At 25.6% G+C, this 20,536-nt stretch overlaps 1 protein-coding gene across 1 annotated transcript; it reads left to right on the forward strand.

Annotated features, from left to right (window-relative positions):
- The first annotated feature begins 829 nt into the window (after positions 1 to 829).
- LOC100215511 (cell division cycle 5-related protein) lies at positions 830 to 19,989 on the forward strand. The gene is made up of 19 exons (XM_065792810.1): positions 830 to 923; positions 6,232 to 6,366; positions 6,466 to 6,596; positions 7,271 to 7,398; positions 12,703 to 12,850; positions 13,755 to 13,831; positions 13,928 to 14,031; positions 14,131 to 14,210; positions 14,447 to 14,528; positions 15,106 to 15,267; positions 17,331 to 17,502; positions 17,829 to 18,022; positions 18,182 to 18,278; positions 18,362 to 18,483; positions 18,584 to 18,883; positions 18,965 to 19,054; positions 19,213 to 19,296; positions 19,384 to 19,512; positions 19,611 to 19,989. Exons 1-19 carry the CDS (start codon positions 879 to 881, stop codon positions 19,734 to 19,736), a joined length of 2,406 nt encoding a protein of 801 aa, XP_065648882.1. The 5' UTR covers positions 830 to 878; the 3' UTR covers positions 19,737 to 19,989.
- Positions 19,990 to 20,536: the final 547 nt, after the last annotated feature.

Below are 20,536 nucleotides of genomic sequence, written 5' to 3' on the forward strand. Positions count from 1 at the left end.
CATTTCGCATTTTGAGTCATCCAATGGAACGCTAACCATATATATATATATACACATATATATGTGTATATATATATATACATATATATATATATACATATACATATATAAATATATTTTATATATATACATATAATATATATATATATATATATATATATATATATTATATATATATTATATGTATATATATATAGTATATTTATATATGTATATATAAATATACAATATATATAAATATATATATATATATATATATATATATATATATATATATATATATATATATATATATGTATATGTATATATATGTGTGTATATTTATATATATATATATATATATTATATATATATATATATTTATATATATATATATATATATAAATATATATATATATATACACGTATATATATATATATATATATATATATATATATATATATACACGTATATATATATATATATATATATATATATATATATATATATATATATATATATATATATATATATATATATATATATATATATATATATATATATACGTATATATATATATCGTGCGTTGTTTGCTTTACTTTTTTCTCAGGTCTTAAGTAATTAATTGTTTGGAAATTTATTAGGCAGTGGTAGGATTAGAATTCTCTTCTTATACCCAACATAATTATTTTAAATATTTCTTGTGCAGTAAAATCAACACAATTTGCGTTAAAAACTGTTTGTAAAAAATTTAAGGAGAAATATTGAATTTCTCGAATCTAGTTTTGTAAGGAATTTTTTTTTTTAAATCTGAGAGTATAGAAACATTACAATAAATATTATATGATCTTTTTTTTTATATTCAGTTACCAAAACAATTTTCAAATAAGCAATAAAAATGCCTCGTATTTTCATTAAAGGAGGTGTTTGGTCAAACACAGAGGTAAGTAAATTATTTAGTTTTTTTTTTTAATTTATAAAAATATAAAAAATATATTGAACTAGTTAACAAAGGTAAATACTTATATTTGAAAGGCACCTTGTTTAATAAGCAATTGTATTTGAATTATTTCTATTCACATTTTTTTAAATTTAAATATAAGTTAACAGGTCAGCAACTGGCAAAAAGAAAACAAATAGTTAAATAATCTGAATAATATTTTGAAAATTCAAAATTTCATGTTAGTGCATAGTTCATTAATGGATAAAATTGAAAAAAATAGTGAAAAACAAATATTTTATGAAATATTGTGCCAGAGTATTTTGTTTAGATGTTTTGAGTATTTTGATTTGAGATTACCAAATGAATTACATATATTTAACATGAATTACATGCATAAAGTGTTGCAAGTTAAGCAGATCATTGTTGATATTGTGTTTTGGTAATGACACCACCTGTTAGGGCTGCAAAAAAAACTTTTGTTTTAAGTACACATTGCTAGACTATTACTAGTCAATTAAATGTTACTAAAAATTATTATTATTTTTTAATCTAATGTGACTAAAAAAAAATCCAATTTTTTTTTTTTTAATTCAATACACATCCCCAAGGCCAATTATGGCAAGTATCTTTGTGTCATCAGCATACATTTTATAAACATTTATGTTATCAAGCAGATCATTAACATAAATAACAAATAGAATTGGTCCCAAATCAGAACCCCGATGAAAACTGCTAGTGACAGGAACCCATTCAGATATTGTTTCTCCTAAAATGATTTGAAAAGAAAAAGTTTATCCAAGAAGATAGCTTACCAGTAATGTTGAATTTTTCTATTTTAAATATATTAAACTTATGTGGTACTTCAAAAGCTTTAGCATAGTCAAGTAATATAATATTATTCAATTTTTCAGCAAAAGTTATAGGTCCATAGTTTCCATAAGATTTGTAACACTTGATTTGATTGTATCAAATCTGTGTTGACAAGAATCAATGTGGTAAATATTCTGACAAGGTTCTGGTAATTCAGATTAATTGAACGTTGATCATTGACAAATGATTATGGTTTAGTTAAAGATTTCACACACAAAATCATTAGCTAAACCATTTTATAGAACTAATGGAGTTACCCAGTTAGTGCCAACTGCATAAGTCCATTAGTTCTATAAAATTTAACAAAGACAATTTATTAGAATCTAATTTGAGTAAATGACTTCCAAGTACAACAGTTCAGAAATTATAGCCTTAGAAACATGACACAGTGGCCCCCTTTCATTTTACAAATGGTCAAAATAGACTACTTTAGAGCTGTATATTTTTTCAACAAGTGTCTCATTTTTTCTAGAACTATTTTCTGGATAGTTCTCTTTTTAAAAAAGTGATTTTTAATAACTTGTATTAAATTTAAACAAGTTATGACCTCCTCAACTTTGGAAAAAAACCTAAAATTGCTAAAATATGCCAAAATGATATTAACTGTCGCATTTTTCTGTTCATCGACAAGTCTTTACAGATAAGTTTTCTGATTAGCTACTACTATCTGCAGTAAATGGGCAAAATATAGGCAGCTTATTGCAGTTTAGAACTCAAATTCATAGCGTCCAAAGTTTCATAGCGCAATTGCGCTATGAAACTTTGGACGCGCTGTGAAACAAAATATTGAACAGTCCAGCAGAAAAAAATTCCCGCTCAACCTTGACATTTGTTGGTTTCACAGTCATTAGAAATGAATAAGGTCTTTCTAAATAATTGCCCTATGTAACACCATTTTCAAATAGTTTGTAAATTGTAAAATTAAGAATCAAGACAATAAAATACTATTTACAGACATGAAAGTTGTTGCAATATCATGGCTGTTCATGAAATATTTTCAAAATATGCAGAGATACCAAAAAATTATAATTATTTTTACTAGTTTTCTACAAAATCAAATTTTTACCATTGGTAACAAATATGATTCAATTACAATTATAGTTAATGATTATTCCTCAAAATTGAAAAAAAAAAGATTTTAATTTAGTTTTAACCAGAATGAAAATAATTAAAATTAAGCACAGAAAGTACAGAAAAATAAAGTATTTTTAGCTTTAAATTTTACTTGGATAACACCAGGTTTTATCTATTTTAACTATTCTACCCTGCTAACCTTAATTGCAATAAGTGACAAATTTTTGATAAAATATAAATAATCTTAAGTATACTATATGGTTGTGTAAATAGTCCTTTCTTTTTGAATTTTTGATAACAATTTATCAAGTCTAACTGGTTTCATCGGTATTTATTATTTTCTAATAACACAATCAAGTTTCTCTTTAATACTTAAATAGATTACTTACAGACTTAGGTACCATTTCAGGTTTCTCAATTATATCCAGCATATCAGGCTCAACTGATATTCTAACTAGAGCAGGATTGGAAGCATTTAATATTTCCGACAATTTTGTCTAAAGTTTTCAACATTTAAATGAAGAAGGCACTGTAATTATTTCTTTATTGACTTAATGAAACTTTGACCGTAACTCAGGTATTGCAGAAGTCTATTTGTATCAGTTCATTCATGCATACAAACCACTAAAGTTGTTTGTATTTTCTTGCTTGTGTTATTTTCAGCATCTTATTATTTTTTAAGCATAAAACTAATTGTCGGCTGTAAAAAGATTGGAATCTCAGCAACAACAAAATGCTTCAAGCGCTGCTTTAATGGTAGATGTATAAAATCTCTGATAATATTGTCACTGTATCATGTGATAGAGCTATAGAATTATCTTGGACTGGGTATATCAATTAATGGTTTTTGTATAAAATTTTGTTGTTGTTGTAAAATCGTTTAAGCATTAATAGAAGGCTACAGTCCTTTATTAAAGATAGTAGTTTTCCAAATATAGCTTTAATATATTTTTGTGAGATGTTGTTTTTGGTAGGTGATTGTCTAAATATTAGTTACAATTTGCAAACTTTTTTTATGACTGGCCCATAATGAAATTCATTTAGTATATAGCTACATATACGATGTGTAGCTAGTGACACATTGTTACAAAATCACAGTATTTAAAATTCAAATTAACATTTTTGAAACAAAAATTGATATAATATTTTTATTAAGATATTTAATGGCAATAATATTTAAAAAATATATATTTCTTTTTGTGAAAAAGATTATAAATTTTAAAATCTTTATATAAAATTCTAATTCTTTTAAGACCCAAGTGATATTCTTTTAGAGAAAAAATTTCAGTGATATACGGGGCTTAGCAAGTAACTAAAGGTTGACTACTTGCTAGGTCAAGGATGGAGCATTACCAGTGTTTATAAGTAAACACTTGTCCAGAAATTCAGTATTTTATATAAACTTTATTTTTTGAACTTTTTATTTTTTATACAAAACAAAATTGAAGTTGAACACACAGTTACGTTAACAAAATGCGTCATTTTTTTGAGTTAATTCATTTATTAAAAGATGTCAAAGCATTACATTTTTTTTGAATTAAGTTTTTATTATTCATATTAAAACGTTGCAATTAGTTATAATTTTAAATTTATAGTTTAACATTTATATTTTTTTTCATTGCAAAATTACCATCTGCTAAGGTTGCATTTCTTTATCGTGCTCGCCAGTTTCTTACTCAGGATTCTGTTCTTTATCTTTATAAATCTCAAATCCGTCCTTGTATGGAATACTGTTGCCATATCTGTAGCAGATCTTCTCATGATGCCTTTTCTCTTTTAGACAAGGTGCAAAAATCCATTGTAAACATAGTTGGACTTGCTCTTGCAGCCAACCTCTAACCATTATCACATCGTTGTAATGTTGCTTCTCTTTCTCTTTTTTAATTCTCTTTCTCTTTTTTAAGCTTTAAATACTATACTTTCTTGTGCCATCTACTAAAATTCATTCTTGTGTTACTTGTCATTCAATTAAGTCTCATCCTTTTACTATGACTGTTCCTAAGTGCTCTAAAAGTTCTTATTTGTCTAGTTTTTTTCCTCGAACATCAGTCCTTTGTAATTCGCTTCCTTCATCTTGTTTTCCTGATTCATAATTTGCAATATTTTATGTTGTCTGTAAACCATTATCTTGCTCTATAAATTTCATCTTTTCTCTTCCAGTAACTTTCAACTCTAATAGTGGTTGCTTGCAACCTTGTTGGAAGTGAAGATATAGAAAAATAAATAAATAAAATAAAATAGTCCTAATAGATACTGTTGTTTATCCTAAATAATTATTAATCAAAATATCATTTTGATTGCAGGAAAAAAGCTCATTGTGATAAACAGCCTACAGAAATCCAAAAAATAAATCCACTACAGTGGAGGAGGCTACTTTAATTTTGGTTACAACCCTCTCAACTCTTTAACTCTGAAAAACAAACTTTGACAAACAAGGTCGCTGTGCAGAGAAACAAGTTAAGCACAGTAGTACTAGGGGTGTGGTGGGGATTAAACTTGGAACTTCTTGCTTATGAGGCAAGTGCTCTACCACTTTTCCCAAAATTTTCCAACTTTTTAAGTAGTAAAAAATTATGGAATCTATTTTATTTTTATTGAAAAGTTTCACTTTTTTGATAAATACTGTAAAAATGCAAAGTTTTTGAGATAATGGCACTTGAAACATTTCTCACATCTTGAGTTGTCCATAATGATTATTGCTAGTCTGGTAGTACCATAATAATTTTTTGTTGATTATTTTTTTTAAATTAATCAATCCATAATCGTGTTTATGCTAACGAAAAAAGTTATATGTCAACAATACTGAAAAATTAATCAATCCATAATCGTGTTTATGCTAACGAAAAAAGTTATATGTCAACAAAAGTTCAAAATGTCAACAATACTGAAAAAGAAAACTGTTTTTAAAATAAAAATTGTTCTAAATTTTATTTTGAATTTTATTTACAATTCTTTAAAACTGCATACCTCTTTGTCATAATGAAAATAGAAACATTCTAGTTTCAATTTGTTTCAATGCATAACTTTATGCCAGTTAGCTTCTTTTGTTCTGTTTAGTAAAATATTTACTTTATATATAAACTTTGTGTTCAAAAAGCTTTATTTCAATTGACTCCATAATGTGTTTGTAAAACATCCTTATTTGAAACCAGTATAAATATATACAAATCTTGCAAACAGAGCTCTGGTCTTATTTTAGAAAATTATCTTTAAATCAGTCACAAAATAATTTTGCATGCAGTGCATTGCATTTGATATTTTTGCAATATATTGATAAATCCAAATTTCGAATAATTATTAAATATTTCATTAAACACAAATAAATGCATTAAAACTTAAATAAAACATGAATTTTTTCTGTTAGGATGAAATTCTAAAGGCAGCTGTGATGAAATATGGTAAAAACCAATGGAGTCGAATTGCTTCTCTACTTCATAAGAAATCAGGTAAACAATGCAAAGCTCGTTGGTATGAATGGTTGGACCCAAGTATTAAAAAGGTATTTCTAGTTGTCATTTATACAAAAAGTAAGCAGTTATGTTTAACTTTTACAAGTAAGACTTAATTATCTTAATTTAGCTTTAATTTAACTTAATAGACTGAATGGAGCAGAGAAGAAGATGAAAAGTTGTTACATCTTGCAAAGCTAATGCCAACACAGTGGCGAACCATTGCTCCATTAGTTGGGCGAACTGCTGCACAGTGTCTTGAAAGATATGAATATCTTCTGTGAGTTTATTAGGGATGCAATGGTACATTTTCAATATTTGGACTTATAAACTGGTTTTTTTTTAATAAAAAAATTCAAATAGTACCAAACATGAATATGGTTTACAAAAGTTAAATAAAAAAAAGTAAATGATATTTACTAGTAATTTTGTTTTTGGTACTATGTGACTTATCCGTTAAAAACAACAACACTTTATTAGCCCGAATATATTGAAATTTTTTGTAATGTTACATTGTTACTAAATGATATTTGCATTTTATGTGAATAAAGTTTAAAGAACTAAATCTGAACAATGTTCTCTAAAGACTTTGTGTTTAATTTAATTTATTCTTTTTAAAAAAAACGGTTTGTATGTTTAAGTATCGAAAATGTATCAATGTATCCCTAGAGTTTGTTATTAAGTTTAGAACTAATTGAAAGTTGATAAGTTTTCTACTTTTAGATTTCTGCAGTATACATTGAATTGAACTCTGAAATAAATAAAATGTTTTGTAATATAAATTCTTAAGATCAAAAAAATAATAATGAAAGTTAAATTAAAATATTTTTTTTAGTTGTTTTTTGTTTTGTTATTAATTTGTTATAAAAGCAAAAAAATATATTAAAGAATATATTTTTAGTTTTTTTGTAAAAATATATTCTATAGTATTTATGATTAAGACATATTTTTCAGTGACCAAGCTCAACGTAAAGATGGGGAAGGTTTAGATGAAGATCCTCGAAAATTAAGGCCAGGTGAAATTGATCCTGCACCTGAAACCAAACCTGCTCGACCTGATCCAATAGATATGGATGAGGATGGTAAAATTGTTATATCATATATATATTTTTGTTCAATAATATTTATTATTATGTAAATATATATATATATTTGTTTTTAATTAAACAATTTTTATTAGTTGTCTTTTATTAGTTAGTTTTTATTAGTTGTACTTTAGTTTTTTTTCCCACATTTGTGAAAAACAATAAAAAAAACCAAAATACTGATAATTATAGTGAATGACTCAAGTAAAACATAAACAATATATCAAATCTAATAACGGCTGAGGTAACACCACTGCTAGGCAAAGACTTTTCATCATCTAATAAGCTGGCATAGATGCAAACCTTTGTTACATTAGTATCTGCCTATGTTAATGCTGGATCATCTTCATTTTACTCAAGAGTTTTTTATTGTGATTTCTTGTAATATTTAAAATAATTCAGTTATTAATAAAATTTTGCAACATATCAATTTTAGATTTTTCTAAATTTGATATGTTATTTGATATGTTAAATTACCTGGTTCCATTCCTGCAGAGGAAGCAGTTGTTGAGAAAAGTTTTGACATATGCTCTAGTGGAATAATTCAAATTCTAGTTCAGTGGAATATTTCCCTGCTATATCTTTTCTACTTGGAAGTTTGTAGCCAATGCACTAACCATTTCTTTAAATAATTTATTTCAACAGTTCTGAAAGGAACATTTATGGCATAAATCGTTTTGGCAACAAGATTATCAAACTTAATTTTGCATGTTTTTATTAAAAGTGACTTTATTGATAAACTTGAATTTTATAAAAATGAATATGTGCTAATGCTATCTGATCTCGCTTATGATGTGTCTGAGTTTGAAGAACAGCCTATACTACTACTAGGTCATGATGGTGCGTGATTTGCTTCTGTTCCAGAGAAACTTCTTTTCCTTGATAGATTTAAAAGTCTGAAGAAGCTGGTCTGTAGACAGACCGGTAAAACAAAGTAAGCAAAACAAAATAAGTGCAACAAAATAAGTATAACAAAATAAATATTTTTAAAGTATTATGAAGAAATTTATAAAAAGTTTCAAAAACGTTTTAGAAGAGTTCAAAAAAAGAGTTTCAAAAATGTTTTTAAAGAGTTACTGCTATTAATTTTTTTAATTGTGTTTTTCTAAAAAAACAAAAATAAAATACATAAAAAGTATCTTAACACATTTAAAAAAAAATCTGTAGTGCAAAATTTTATCTTGGTCTTTAAAATATTCTTGTTACAAGAGTTCCTTAAAGCATTCTTCAATACTATTGCAGCTATTTAACAAGTTATTAACTGAGCCTTATTTTCATTCCTTTTGAAAAATGGCTTCTATGGTTCTAATTTTGAAAAATCTAAAGTCTAATAATTTACTCAATGACAATCAATATGGATTTATCATTTTGTTTTATTGCTGAACTTGTTAACTATAACAGAAAGGTTTATCATGCATTAGAAGAAAGCAGTGAAACAAGAGTTTTTGCTTTTGACATGTCAAAAGAAATGTGTAGTTACTGCCACATTTGCTTTTGACATTGTCATCACAAAAACACTAACAACCCATTTATTGGTGTGTTAGTGGTTTTGTGACGACTCATACGAAACTTGTTACTATAGTATTCTGATGTTGTGATGAGGGGGGGGGGGTTCTAAAATGGTCGAAAATTGCGTGATGTAATTTGTGGATAACCCCTTGAGTCTTTTCAAAATCCAAATTTCTTATTTCTATCTTTTAAAATTAAATTGGTTAAAATTGTACCAAAATATTTAAAAGTAAAATGAGGTTTTGGTTAATTTTCTATGGTTTTATATTCTAGCCTTTTTCTTTGCTTTTAAAAGCGAAGAAAAAAAAAACTAAGTTATTTACTGCAAACAACTATTGCAATATAAAAAAAAAGTAACAAAAGAATGAGTTTAAAGTTTTGATAGTAATTTTTAGTAGAAAAAAATGTTTCAGTTACCAAATTTCTTATTGTTAAGAATTTGCAATCAATATTAGGCCAAATTAGAAATTGTCATCACTGTATTGAAAACCATGGAAGAGAACTGGTATGCACACAATGCACAAAGTGTTATGTTGCAAATGACAAGAAGATTCTGACAGAGAAGAGAAAATTCTATTTTATTGTCATATTTTATTGTTTTTTCCTACCATTGATTCCAACTTATTAATGATTTTTCACAAATGCTGAAAAAGAGCTAAATGTTCTGTATGCATCATATATATGATTTCACATCATGAAAATAGTATAACAAAAAACATCACATCAAAAAAAGCATCACAAAGGATATTTGATCTCTCACCTGAATTAAAACTTGTCTTATGATTTATTTTTCTGTGCAAACTGCTTTCTTCTTAACAATCATTGCTGCAGAAAGTGAACAATAATGTATTTTTTATTTAAAATCTTTTAAAAAAGCATTAAGTTTTTAATATACAATCAAAATAACCTTTTGCTTTTTTTTCATGTCATCAAGTTTTTTTAGCCTAATGTTTTTAAATAGAACATTTAATCAGAATAAATTTTGTAAAAAAAAAAAGTAAAAAAATAGTTATCTAATAAAATATACCAACTATTGATAAGCTATTAAATATAAATTTTTTATTCCGATTTTCAAAAAGCATTTAACACCTCATAAAAGATAAATATAAAAATTTATGTGTTTATTGTATAGAAAAAGAACTGTTAAAATGGATAGAAGCATATTTATCAAATAGAAAACAACATGTTATAACATGTTGTTATCTATTTGATAAATATGCGATACAAAATCAGATTAGTTAAAAGTGCTGAGCAGTGTTCTGATAAGGTTCTGTACTTGGGTCATTATTGAGTTTGTTATATATCAACGATTTACCTTTTAAAATTAATAATAAATGCAAACTTTATGCAGATGATAATAAGATTATTGCTGTAGTTAACAACAAAGTAGACCCAAAATTCTTGCAAGATGATATTGATAATCTAACTGGTCTGACAAATGGGTATTAGCATCACAAAATGTAAAATCAAGTATTTTGGAAAAGATAATAAGAATTTTAAATATAAATGATTCAAGACTCAGCAACTATAATCAAATTAATAAAATCATTTACTTACAAGGACAAAAACATGCTAAATATTCTGTATTAGACTTATGTAAGAATTATTCTTGTGTACACAGCACCAATATGGAATCCTTGTAATAAAAAAATTATACAAAAATTAGAAAGTATTCAAAAAAAAAGCAACTTACAACTTTACTTGGAACTTCCAGAGATGGAAGTTCCAAGTAAAGTTAACTATCCATATGGATATAAAAAGGGCCGGCCCAAACAAATGCGGAGCCCAGTGCAGGATAACCTTGCAAGGCCTTAATATTATTATAGTACATTTATGTACACATATATAATTTTTTACACATATTATTTACATGTGCATTACATTACATGTGCTTACATGTGCATTTTAGTGCACATTGAACAATGGCACTTAAAATAATATAATTAAAAATATTACTAAAAATATTATAAATAAATAAACTAACATTTCAGTCATCAAAATTTTCTTTAATAAATCAAATAACAAAAAATAGAATTATATTGAAAAAATATAGATATATTTAATACAAAGAATTCCAAATTTATCTCCTTGAATTATGGCAAATTCAGAGATATCATCATAACTTTCTATACACAAAATTGCTAATGAAGTAAATCTTTCTTGGCTTATTATTTCTTTACCTCAAATAATTTTTTATTAACTTTAATCTTGAAAAAGATCTCTCTGCTGAAGCGACTGTTATTGGTAAAGTTAGTATAATTTTAAGTGCAGTAACGAAATTTGGATATAACTCAAATAGATTATTTTTTTAACAAATATTGCAGTATTTGTAATATTCTGAAGTTGGAAGGCAAAGCTTGACGACAAATTTTGATTTGATACATGAATCAATCACATCAATATCATCTTGCGATGTCATATATCTTTACAATATTTTGATTTGATACATGAATCAATCACATCAATATCATCTTGCGATGTCATATATCTTTACAATATTTTACAAGTTCATCTTCACTCATGTTTTTAATATTATCCAAACTGTATAAAAAACCATACAGTATTTCTTGTTCCTTATAAGGTTTAAATTTTCTTGTGAATAAATTAATCGCATAATCAACAACGACAAGAAAATATTGAATTTGAAAATATTCTTCACTCGATGAAAAATTTCTTACAGTTCTTTGAATCTTAAATTCAGGCGTTACTTGTACTTCTTCAGCAATTTCCTTAGCTATTATTATGGAAGAGTTCAATCCCTTTTCACTGTATTTTTCAAAAAATTCTAAGTCTTTTTAAATGTGTATTCACTATGCTGATATCTAAATTGGAATGTTGAAAAATCTTGCTTATGATATTTACTTCATTCAATATGGCATACCAAATTAACATACTTATTATAAATTCAAAAGAACAAAGTTTATTTCCAATTACTTCTATTATCGATCTTATTTTTACGTCTCTGGTATGTTTTAGTAGGTGTTTTAAAAGTAGAGAAAATTGCGGTATTTGAAATCTTATAGATTTCACGCTTTCCAGACGGCATTCCCATCTTATTTCAAATATCTACTCTATATAAGTTTATGAAATCTATTATTTATTTGTCTATTTTTTATAATTCAGGTGGCCTATGGTAATCTTTTACAACATCCTAGACTTATCTGCTGCTAATGCTTTTGTAATTTTCATTTTGTTTTCCGACGGCATTCCCATACTGTTCAATGTTTAAAAAATAGAACACTTTTTTATCGTAATAAAAAATAGAATGTTTTTTTTATATATTTATAAAAACAGAATACTTTTAGTTGAAAATTTGAATAGAACATTTTTATCATAAATTATAAAATTAGAGCACTTTTAAAGGAATGTCAAAAAGCTTGTTTTTTAATCAAAAATATAAGGGTTTTTTTAATTCTATTCTATATGAAATACACAATTTAGTTCAAAAAACATATATAGCGTGCATGGGTTTTTTTAAACATTATTGTTACTTTGTTAATAATATACATGTTTTTCACATAAATGAGCATGATAAATAAATTTAAAAAAATTATAAAAATGATTAAAATTAAATTATAATTAACTGGCACAATTACAAGTCTTATACAAAGGTTTCCATTCTTTCTTATACATAGACATTATTAATAATTTTATAGACATCAATACTAATCTCATATACTATTTTTTTATGCATAAACATTACTACAAATGTTATAAAATAGAAACTGTTAAAAATTATATTCACTCTGGATTTTTTTATGATTGAGTACAAACAGAGCAATTTTCTTTTAGAAATGGAAATGCTATCAGAAGCAAGGGCAAGGTTAGCAAACACACAAGGTAAAAAGGCCAAAAGAAAAGCTAGGGAAAAGCAGCTTGAAGAAGCTCGTAGATTAGCCTCTTTACAAAAGCGCAGGGAGCTTAGAGCTGCCGGCATAGAGTAAGTATATATATATATATATATATATATATATATATATATATATATATATATATATATATATATATATATATATATATATATATATATTATTTTTATTGTAAACTAAACTTCTGAATTTTTGGTTTAAAATAAAGTTCAAAAAAATTATGTAAAGTATTATTTCATTCAGAATAAGAAACTATTTTCAATTGTTTGTAAACTCATTAAAGTTTATTTACGGTATTTATTGGTGTTTATTATGTTTATTATATTTGTTGTTGTTTATTATATATTAGTACATTTGTTGTTGTTTATTATATATTAATACATTTGTTGTTGTTTATTATATATTAATACATTTGTTGTTGTTTATTATATATTTACTACATTTGTTGTTGTTTATTATATATTTGCTACATTTGTTGGTGTTAAACTTATTTTATTGGTTTTTAGTAATTTAAAATTTGAATTTAAGATCACTACTAAGTTATCTAAAATTTCAAAACTAAAATTTTGCTAAAATTAAAATATACTGGATAAAAGTGAAACAGAGACCAAAGTTTTAGGTACCAAAGCTCTAGTAAAAGGAATTAACAAAACAGTTTTAATTAAATAAACTGAAACACTGAAAATAATTTTTATTTATATTTGTAATTTAATATTGAAAGTTAACAAATACTTTTCTCTGCCAAACAAAACTATGAGTGCATGTTTAGAAAACAACTCTGACATTACACTGAAATAGCCTCCTGCTGGGAACTTTAGTACATTTATGTATATACATATATATATATACATATATATATATATATATATATATATATATATATATATATATATATATATATATATATATATATATATATATATATATATATGTATATATATATATATATATATAATGTTTTCTTTTTATTTTTAGAATTCAGAGATTCCGACGAAGAAAGCGAGCAGTAGACTACAACGCTGAAATTCCCTTTGAAAGAAAACCAGCACTAGGTCTTATTTTTAACACTCTTTTAACTGTTTTATTTGTGTTTAATTATGTCTAATTATGCCTAATTATGCTTAACTGTCTTTTTTTCTTCTGCAAAGGTTTTTATGATACCAGTAATGAAGATGTCAAAGCTTTGGAACCTAATTATAAAAAATTGCGACAAGAACATTTAGATGAAAAACGACGTGATATTCAAGAGGAGGTAATGGAAAAATGATCTTACTAGTTTTTCACTTCTTTTGTAATCATTTAAATATTTTTCACTTTCTTTTTCATTTAAATATTTTTGAAATATGATTAGCGTGAAAGGAGAAAAGATAAAGAAAAACAAAAGAAAAGAAAAGAGACTGATCTTCCTGGTGCAATATCATCAGTAAATAAGTATATTTGTGAATTTTAATTATTTATTATATAACATTTGATATTATATATTATTATAGTAAGTATTTTTTAAAATTAATTTAATATTTAAAGTAATTACTTATAATTATAACTTTATATTTGTCATTATATATTATTATATTAATAAAAGTTATACAAATTATACTAAATTGTAAAAAGTACAAAAAGAAGCATGTTAGTAATTTGTTTGAACATTTTTAAATATTTGATTTTAGAATGATGAATCAAGATGGTTCAAAAAGAAGAAGTAAACTAGTTCTTCCATCTCCTCAAATAACCGATGCTGAGCTTGAGGAAGTAATAAATTATAAATTATATTTATGCACACACAGATATAAATATATATACATACATACATACATACATACATACATACATACATACATACATACATACATACATACATGCATGCATACATACATATATATACATACATAGACGGAATATAGGAGTTTGAGCTAGGTAGCAATAAGTTTTTTGTATAATTTTTTTTTTCTTTTTGCAAAAAAAACTGTATAGATTTAGTTTGGCAAAAAAAGTGGGTAAATATGTGTATATTCACTATAGTACTATAATATAAATGTTTATATATATATGTATATATATATATATGTATATATATATATATATGTATATATATATATGTATATATATATATATATATATTTATATATATATACATACATACATATACATATACTATAGCATATGTAGATATATATTTGACTTTTTTTGCTGACTTGAATCCATACAGTTTTTTGGGAAAAAGAAGAAAAGTGAATAATAATAAAGAAAAACAATGGCACTCTCTTGTATGTTCTTAATCCAAAATTTAGTAATAAAGTTGTAATATGTTGCAAATTTACTTTATTAGGTTGTAAAGCTAGGCATAGCTAGTGAGCAAGCAAAGGCTTTTGTTGATAATGAGGATGAAAGCGCTAGTAAAGGTTTACTTTCGGATTACTCAATTACTCCTGGTACTAATCTACCAATCAGAACACCTCGAGCACCAGCAATGCAAGATACTATTTTTCAAGTAAAAATTCAATTCTTTATTTGATTTTCAAATTTTTTGATTTTTATTGAATCACCTTATTTTTATAAAATAAAACATTTTATTTACAAATTGTAATCAGTAAATAAACCTGAATAACTACTATAACTATAAATGTATAAAAAAGATTTACATATAATGTTATAAGTTTCATATTATTTTTTTAGTTTTGAAACTTTTGAAACTTTATGAATTTATAAGGGACAAACTTTTCTTATTAAATTTGACATTTTTTAAAACTTAAAGTGTTCAAAATATATTAGGACTGTGCACACTTACATCTGCTAAAGTGTATATTTGGAAAACATTTTTCAACTTTGGAAAACATTTTTCAAAGCAAAGACACAAATAGATAGATAAAATTTTATCTAGATATTTTCTATTTTTCTATACCAAATATAAAAATTTTTAATTTAAGAAATGAAAACTAAAATCACTGATTATTATTGTGAAATTTTTTTGGGAGTTTTTTAGTTTAGTCATGAATCAAATTTACTTTCATATTGGTATCAAATAATATTTTAAAAAGTACTGTTGTTGAAGCCTAGGATCAAACAAACTCTAATTCATAATGGTAGCCGACCCTCAAATGATTTATTATCAGGCTTTTTTAAACTTTTGTTGTATAATAAACTAGATCAAAATGTATTTTATAAAAAATATATTTTGCCTTCAGAAATTATATACTCAGAAAGTATAAGTCCTCTATTTTCTATTGGATTTGTTAATTTGACATTGTAATATAAGCATTAAAATATTTAGTTTAAGACAAATTTTTTCAATCTAGCAACAAATTTAAATTTTACTCCATGAAGTAAAATTTAAATTTTTCAGGTACAAAATTCACTGGCTTTTCTTCTAAAAACTTAATTACAAGCTCTGTCATTTTTAATAGCTGACAATGTTATATTGTCAGTATTTCTACCAGCATTACAAAAGTACATAGATAACATCCCAATAATAATCATAGCAAGTTTTGGAATATTTAGTGCTATATTTGTCTTCTTCTTTGAAGGGTTATCAATATCAAAATCATTATCAGAACTGGTATCAATATAGTCCAGTTCTCTGTTTCACTTTTGATAGAAAATTCTGATAGTGCATAACTAGTTTTTTTTTCACGCTGTCAGAGTTTATTTCATATGTCAGATATTTTTTTTTATACAGATCTTTTACTAACATTTACAAACTGGCGGTCCAATGCTTTAATTACAATTTTTCTGTCATCTCACTTGTATGAGAATTAAATTTTTATCTGATGGCAGACTCTGCCTTTCAGTTTTCAAGCTTCATTTAGAAAGCACAATTTATTATCCAGTTCAAAACAATCTTTTAAATTTAATTTTATCAAAGCAAATGTATGCTTATGTATATGTATGTTAACTTTATATTAACACATAACTACTTTTCTGCGAAGTAAACTCTTACTTTTTGTAAAAGCTATTATTTCATTAATAAAATAAAAACAAAGTTTTCTTACACTATCAGAATGGACAAAAAATTATAAATTTATATTCTGTTGTATTTGGTGTAGTTAAGGCAGTTTTAAAATATTGTAGTGTCTGTATGATATTTAAAATCAGGTCTGTGAATTACAAAAAGACGAATAAAGTTAAAATAATTAATTTTGCGGTATCATAAAATATAAATATTCATAGCGAAAAAACCCAGACCGAAGATTTTTTTTTTTTTTTTTAAATCTTTGTTCACTTCTCCAAATTTTAATAAGATTTTAAATAAATATGTTTTTTAAGTCAAATGAATATCATAGTTTAATAATATGATCTGTTCTGATCGTTTATTGGCAATTTTTCTTAATTATAAGCTCTTTTTTGGTTGGAATTCTATTACTTTTTGTGAAAGTTGGTAGAAGTATTGTATTTTGACAACTATATATAGTTAATATACGTTTGAACCGATTAGAACTAGGATCTATAGTTGGTTAAGGCATTTTTTCAAAAGATTTTAACTAAGTTTATGTTAACGCTAATGAGCAAAAGTGATTAAATTTCAAATTTTGATATTGTATTATTTTGTTTTCACAGGAAGCTCAAAATATTATTGCTCTACAACAAGTTGATACACCTTTAAAAGGTGGAATTAACACTCCAATGTACACAAGTAATTTTGATGGTGCCACACCAAAACACCAGCAAATACAGACACCTAATTTAATGATTGCTACACCTTTTAGAACACCTGCTGATGGAGCGCAAGGTTTATCTGTTCTTTAATTCCTCAATCTTTTTGTTTAGTTTCATCTGCATTATTCGTTATTGGTTTTAAATTAATTTTGGCTTAAATATTTATTGAATTTTATTTGAATATTTAAAGTATTATTTCATAATAATAAAATTAAAATATCGAAATAAAATTCAGTTTTATAATATTTACTGCTTTATAGATTTTTAAATAAAATTTTATTTTTAATTTTAATTGATTTTTAATTTTTAATTTTAATTGATTTTTTTTCAAATTGATTTTTTTTCAAATTGATATTTTTTTTTGAATTTTAATATTTATAGCAGTATATAAATTTCCAGGTTTTACACCGCGAAACACTCCACGTCTTGGAGGAGTACCCCAAGGAATGACTCCAGGAGCATCAGTTAGGGACAATTTAAACATAAACAGAGACGACATATATGAAAATCAAATGGAAATAAAAACTCAACTAAAAGCAGGATTACAGAGTTTACCCAAACCAAGCAATGATTTCGAAATTGTTGTACCAGACGTAAGTTATTTCTTAGTTGAATTGCTGTACCAGACTTAAGTTATTTCTTAGTTAAATTGTTGTACCAGACGTAAGTTATTTCTTAGTTAAATTTTTAAAAAAAGCAGCGGATTCAAAATGGCGTTAATCTTTATATTTGTTCTTAATTGTTAATTTTAGAAGTTTGAAATAGATATGGATGAAAACGTTGATACAGGTTTTGTCGAAGATGCATCTGATATAGAGTCAAAAAAACTTTTAAAGATGAAAGAACAAGGTCTTAAACAGTTTTTAAAATTTACGTTTTTATTCTCTATAATAATGTTTTGTAATTATTAACGCTTGTTAATTTAATTACAGAAGCTGCAGAATTTCGAAGACAAGCAATGGCTGTTCAGAGAAACTTGCCACGTCCCTCTGATGTAAACACTTCAGTATTACGACCAGATGAAATGAAGAGAGATCTAAATCTTTATCAGGAAGTAAGTTAATATTAATTTTGTTGTTTCTATATTTTTTAACCAATAATTTATTATTATGTACATTGTATATATTGTGTATATTTGCGCGGTTATATTTCAGGCAGAAGAAATGATAAAAGCTGAGATGGTGCATATGTTACGACACGATATTGTTTATCATCCGACAGAGCACCAACTTAATATGCTTGGTCTTAAAAAAGCAAGTGCGTCTGTACAAACGGTAATTAATGCAAATAAGCGCGTTCTTGAAGAATCGCCTTTAGACAAAATTTCTGATAAAGATATGGAGGCAGCACGTTCTTTACTCAATGAAGAAATTGAAGTTGTTAAAAAGGCTATGGCACATGGGGATCTTTCTATTGATGTGTATACACGAGTTTGGGAAGAGTGTTATGGCCAGGTACTAAGAACTTTTTAGTTCTTTGTATATATACAGACTAATTGATGTTCATATTTTTTTAATTTATGTATTATGTTCTAGTTATTGTATTTACCAAACCAAAAACGTTATACTCGTGCCGCTCTTGCCAGTAAAAAAGATCGTCTAGAATCGCTTGAGAAACGTCTTGAGGTTTGTGGAGTTATTGTTTACAATTACAATCAATATAAATAGATGTTGCAATAACAATTATTGCATTCGTTTAGCATCAAATCAAATGAACATTTGTTTTTATATGAATTTGTGTTATTTAACATACTATTTACATGTATGTTTTTTATTTGATAAAGATTAATCGTTTGCACATGACAGAAGATGCTAAAAAGGCTACAAAACTTGAAAAAAGGCTTAAGCTTTTACTCGGTGGTTATCAGGTGACGTGTTTGTTATTTTTATTTGTGCATAAAATTAAAAAAAAAAAATGTGACTAGTGATCTGATTTCTGCACTTGCTTTAAATAGTCCAGAGCTGTTGGTTTAAGTAAACAAATCTCTGATCTCCATGATCAAATCGAACAAAGTCGAATTGAAGCAGAGACGTTCGAAATGCTACATAAACAAGAACTTCATGCAGTTCCAAGACGTATTTCTGTAAGTTATTTGTCATCATTCATTATTTTTTGTCGTTTATTGTATTAATATAATTTTTTTTAGGAACTTATATCAAATTTTATTGTTTATTATTCAAGGCTTTAGAAGAGGACGTTGTTCGTCAAACAGCTCGTGAACGCGATTTGCAGCAAAGATACTCTGATCTGCTTTATGAACGCGATCGATTGGTACAACTTACGACAAGTGGCTCGGCAACAACTTAATTGCAACGCAAATCAATTGCTTTAAAAAGCTGCTCGGTTTTCGCCCACATTTATGTTTTTTACCAGTGATGTTGAACAGTTTTGATGTTGAACAGTTTTGAAGAACTTTATAAACCTCTTCTTAAAAGTTGTTATTGTTAAAAAGTCTTTGATATCACTAGTTTAGAAAATTTTAATGATTAGGGGTTCTCAAATTTCTTTGAAAATTTTTATAAAAATCAATTATTCAAAATATACATTAATAGCATTTTAATTTCTGAATCGTTGCATAAATCTGAATACTCAAATAACAACTATTTAATAGTTATTGTTAAGTGATTGTGTTTAAGGTAGTCATTTCCTATTTGGATTTTTGTTTTAAAAAATCTTATCAAAATTTGGTTGCAACCAAATAACTGCGTTGTCACACCTTTTAACTTTCAGAATTTTATTTTAACTGAAATGACCAAAAAAATTAAAATGTCAAACGCTGTCAAAAGTGGTCTAGAGTACTAAGAATTAATACTAAAAGTAAAAAATTAATAGCATTTTATAAAAAGGTTTTATGTTCTTAACAAAATGTTTATGTAGTTAACAAAACAATTTAAAACAAGTTGTCTGAGATCTGTAAACTTAGAATATTTTTTGAACGTTTTCTATGAGTTATGTACCTTTAATCTGCAAACTGTTATAGGTTATTGCATCATAAAAAGCGGTTTTAAAAATCCAAACTACAATGTCATTCTAGTGTAAAAATTATTCATGCAATGAAAAACTAACAGCGTTTGTTGTAAATTTCTGCTGTAGTCTAGGCAGTTTTT

Source organism: Hydra vulgaris, chromosome 03 (genome assembly GCF_038396675.1).
Source record: "Hydra vulgaris chromosome 03, alternate assembly HydraT2T_AEP".
Taxonomy (NCBI): domain Eukaryota; kingdom Metazoa; phylum Cnidaria; class Hydrozoa; order Anthoathecata; family Hydridae; genus Hydra; species Hydra vulgaris.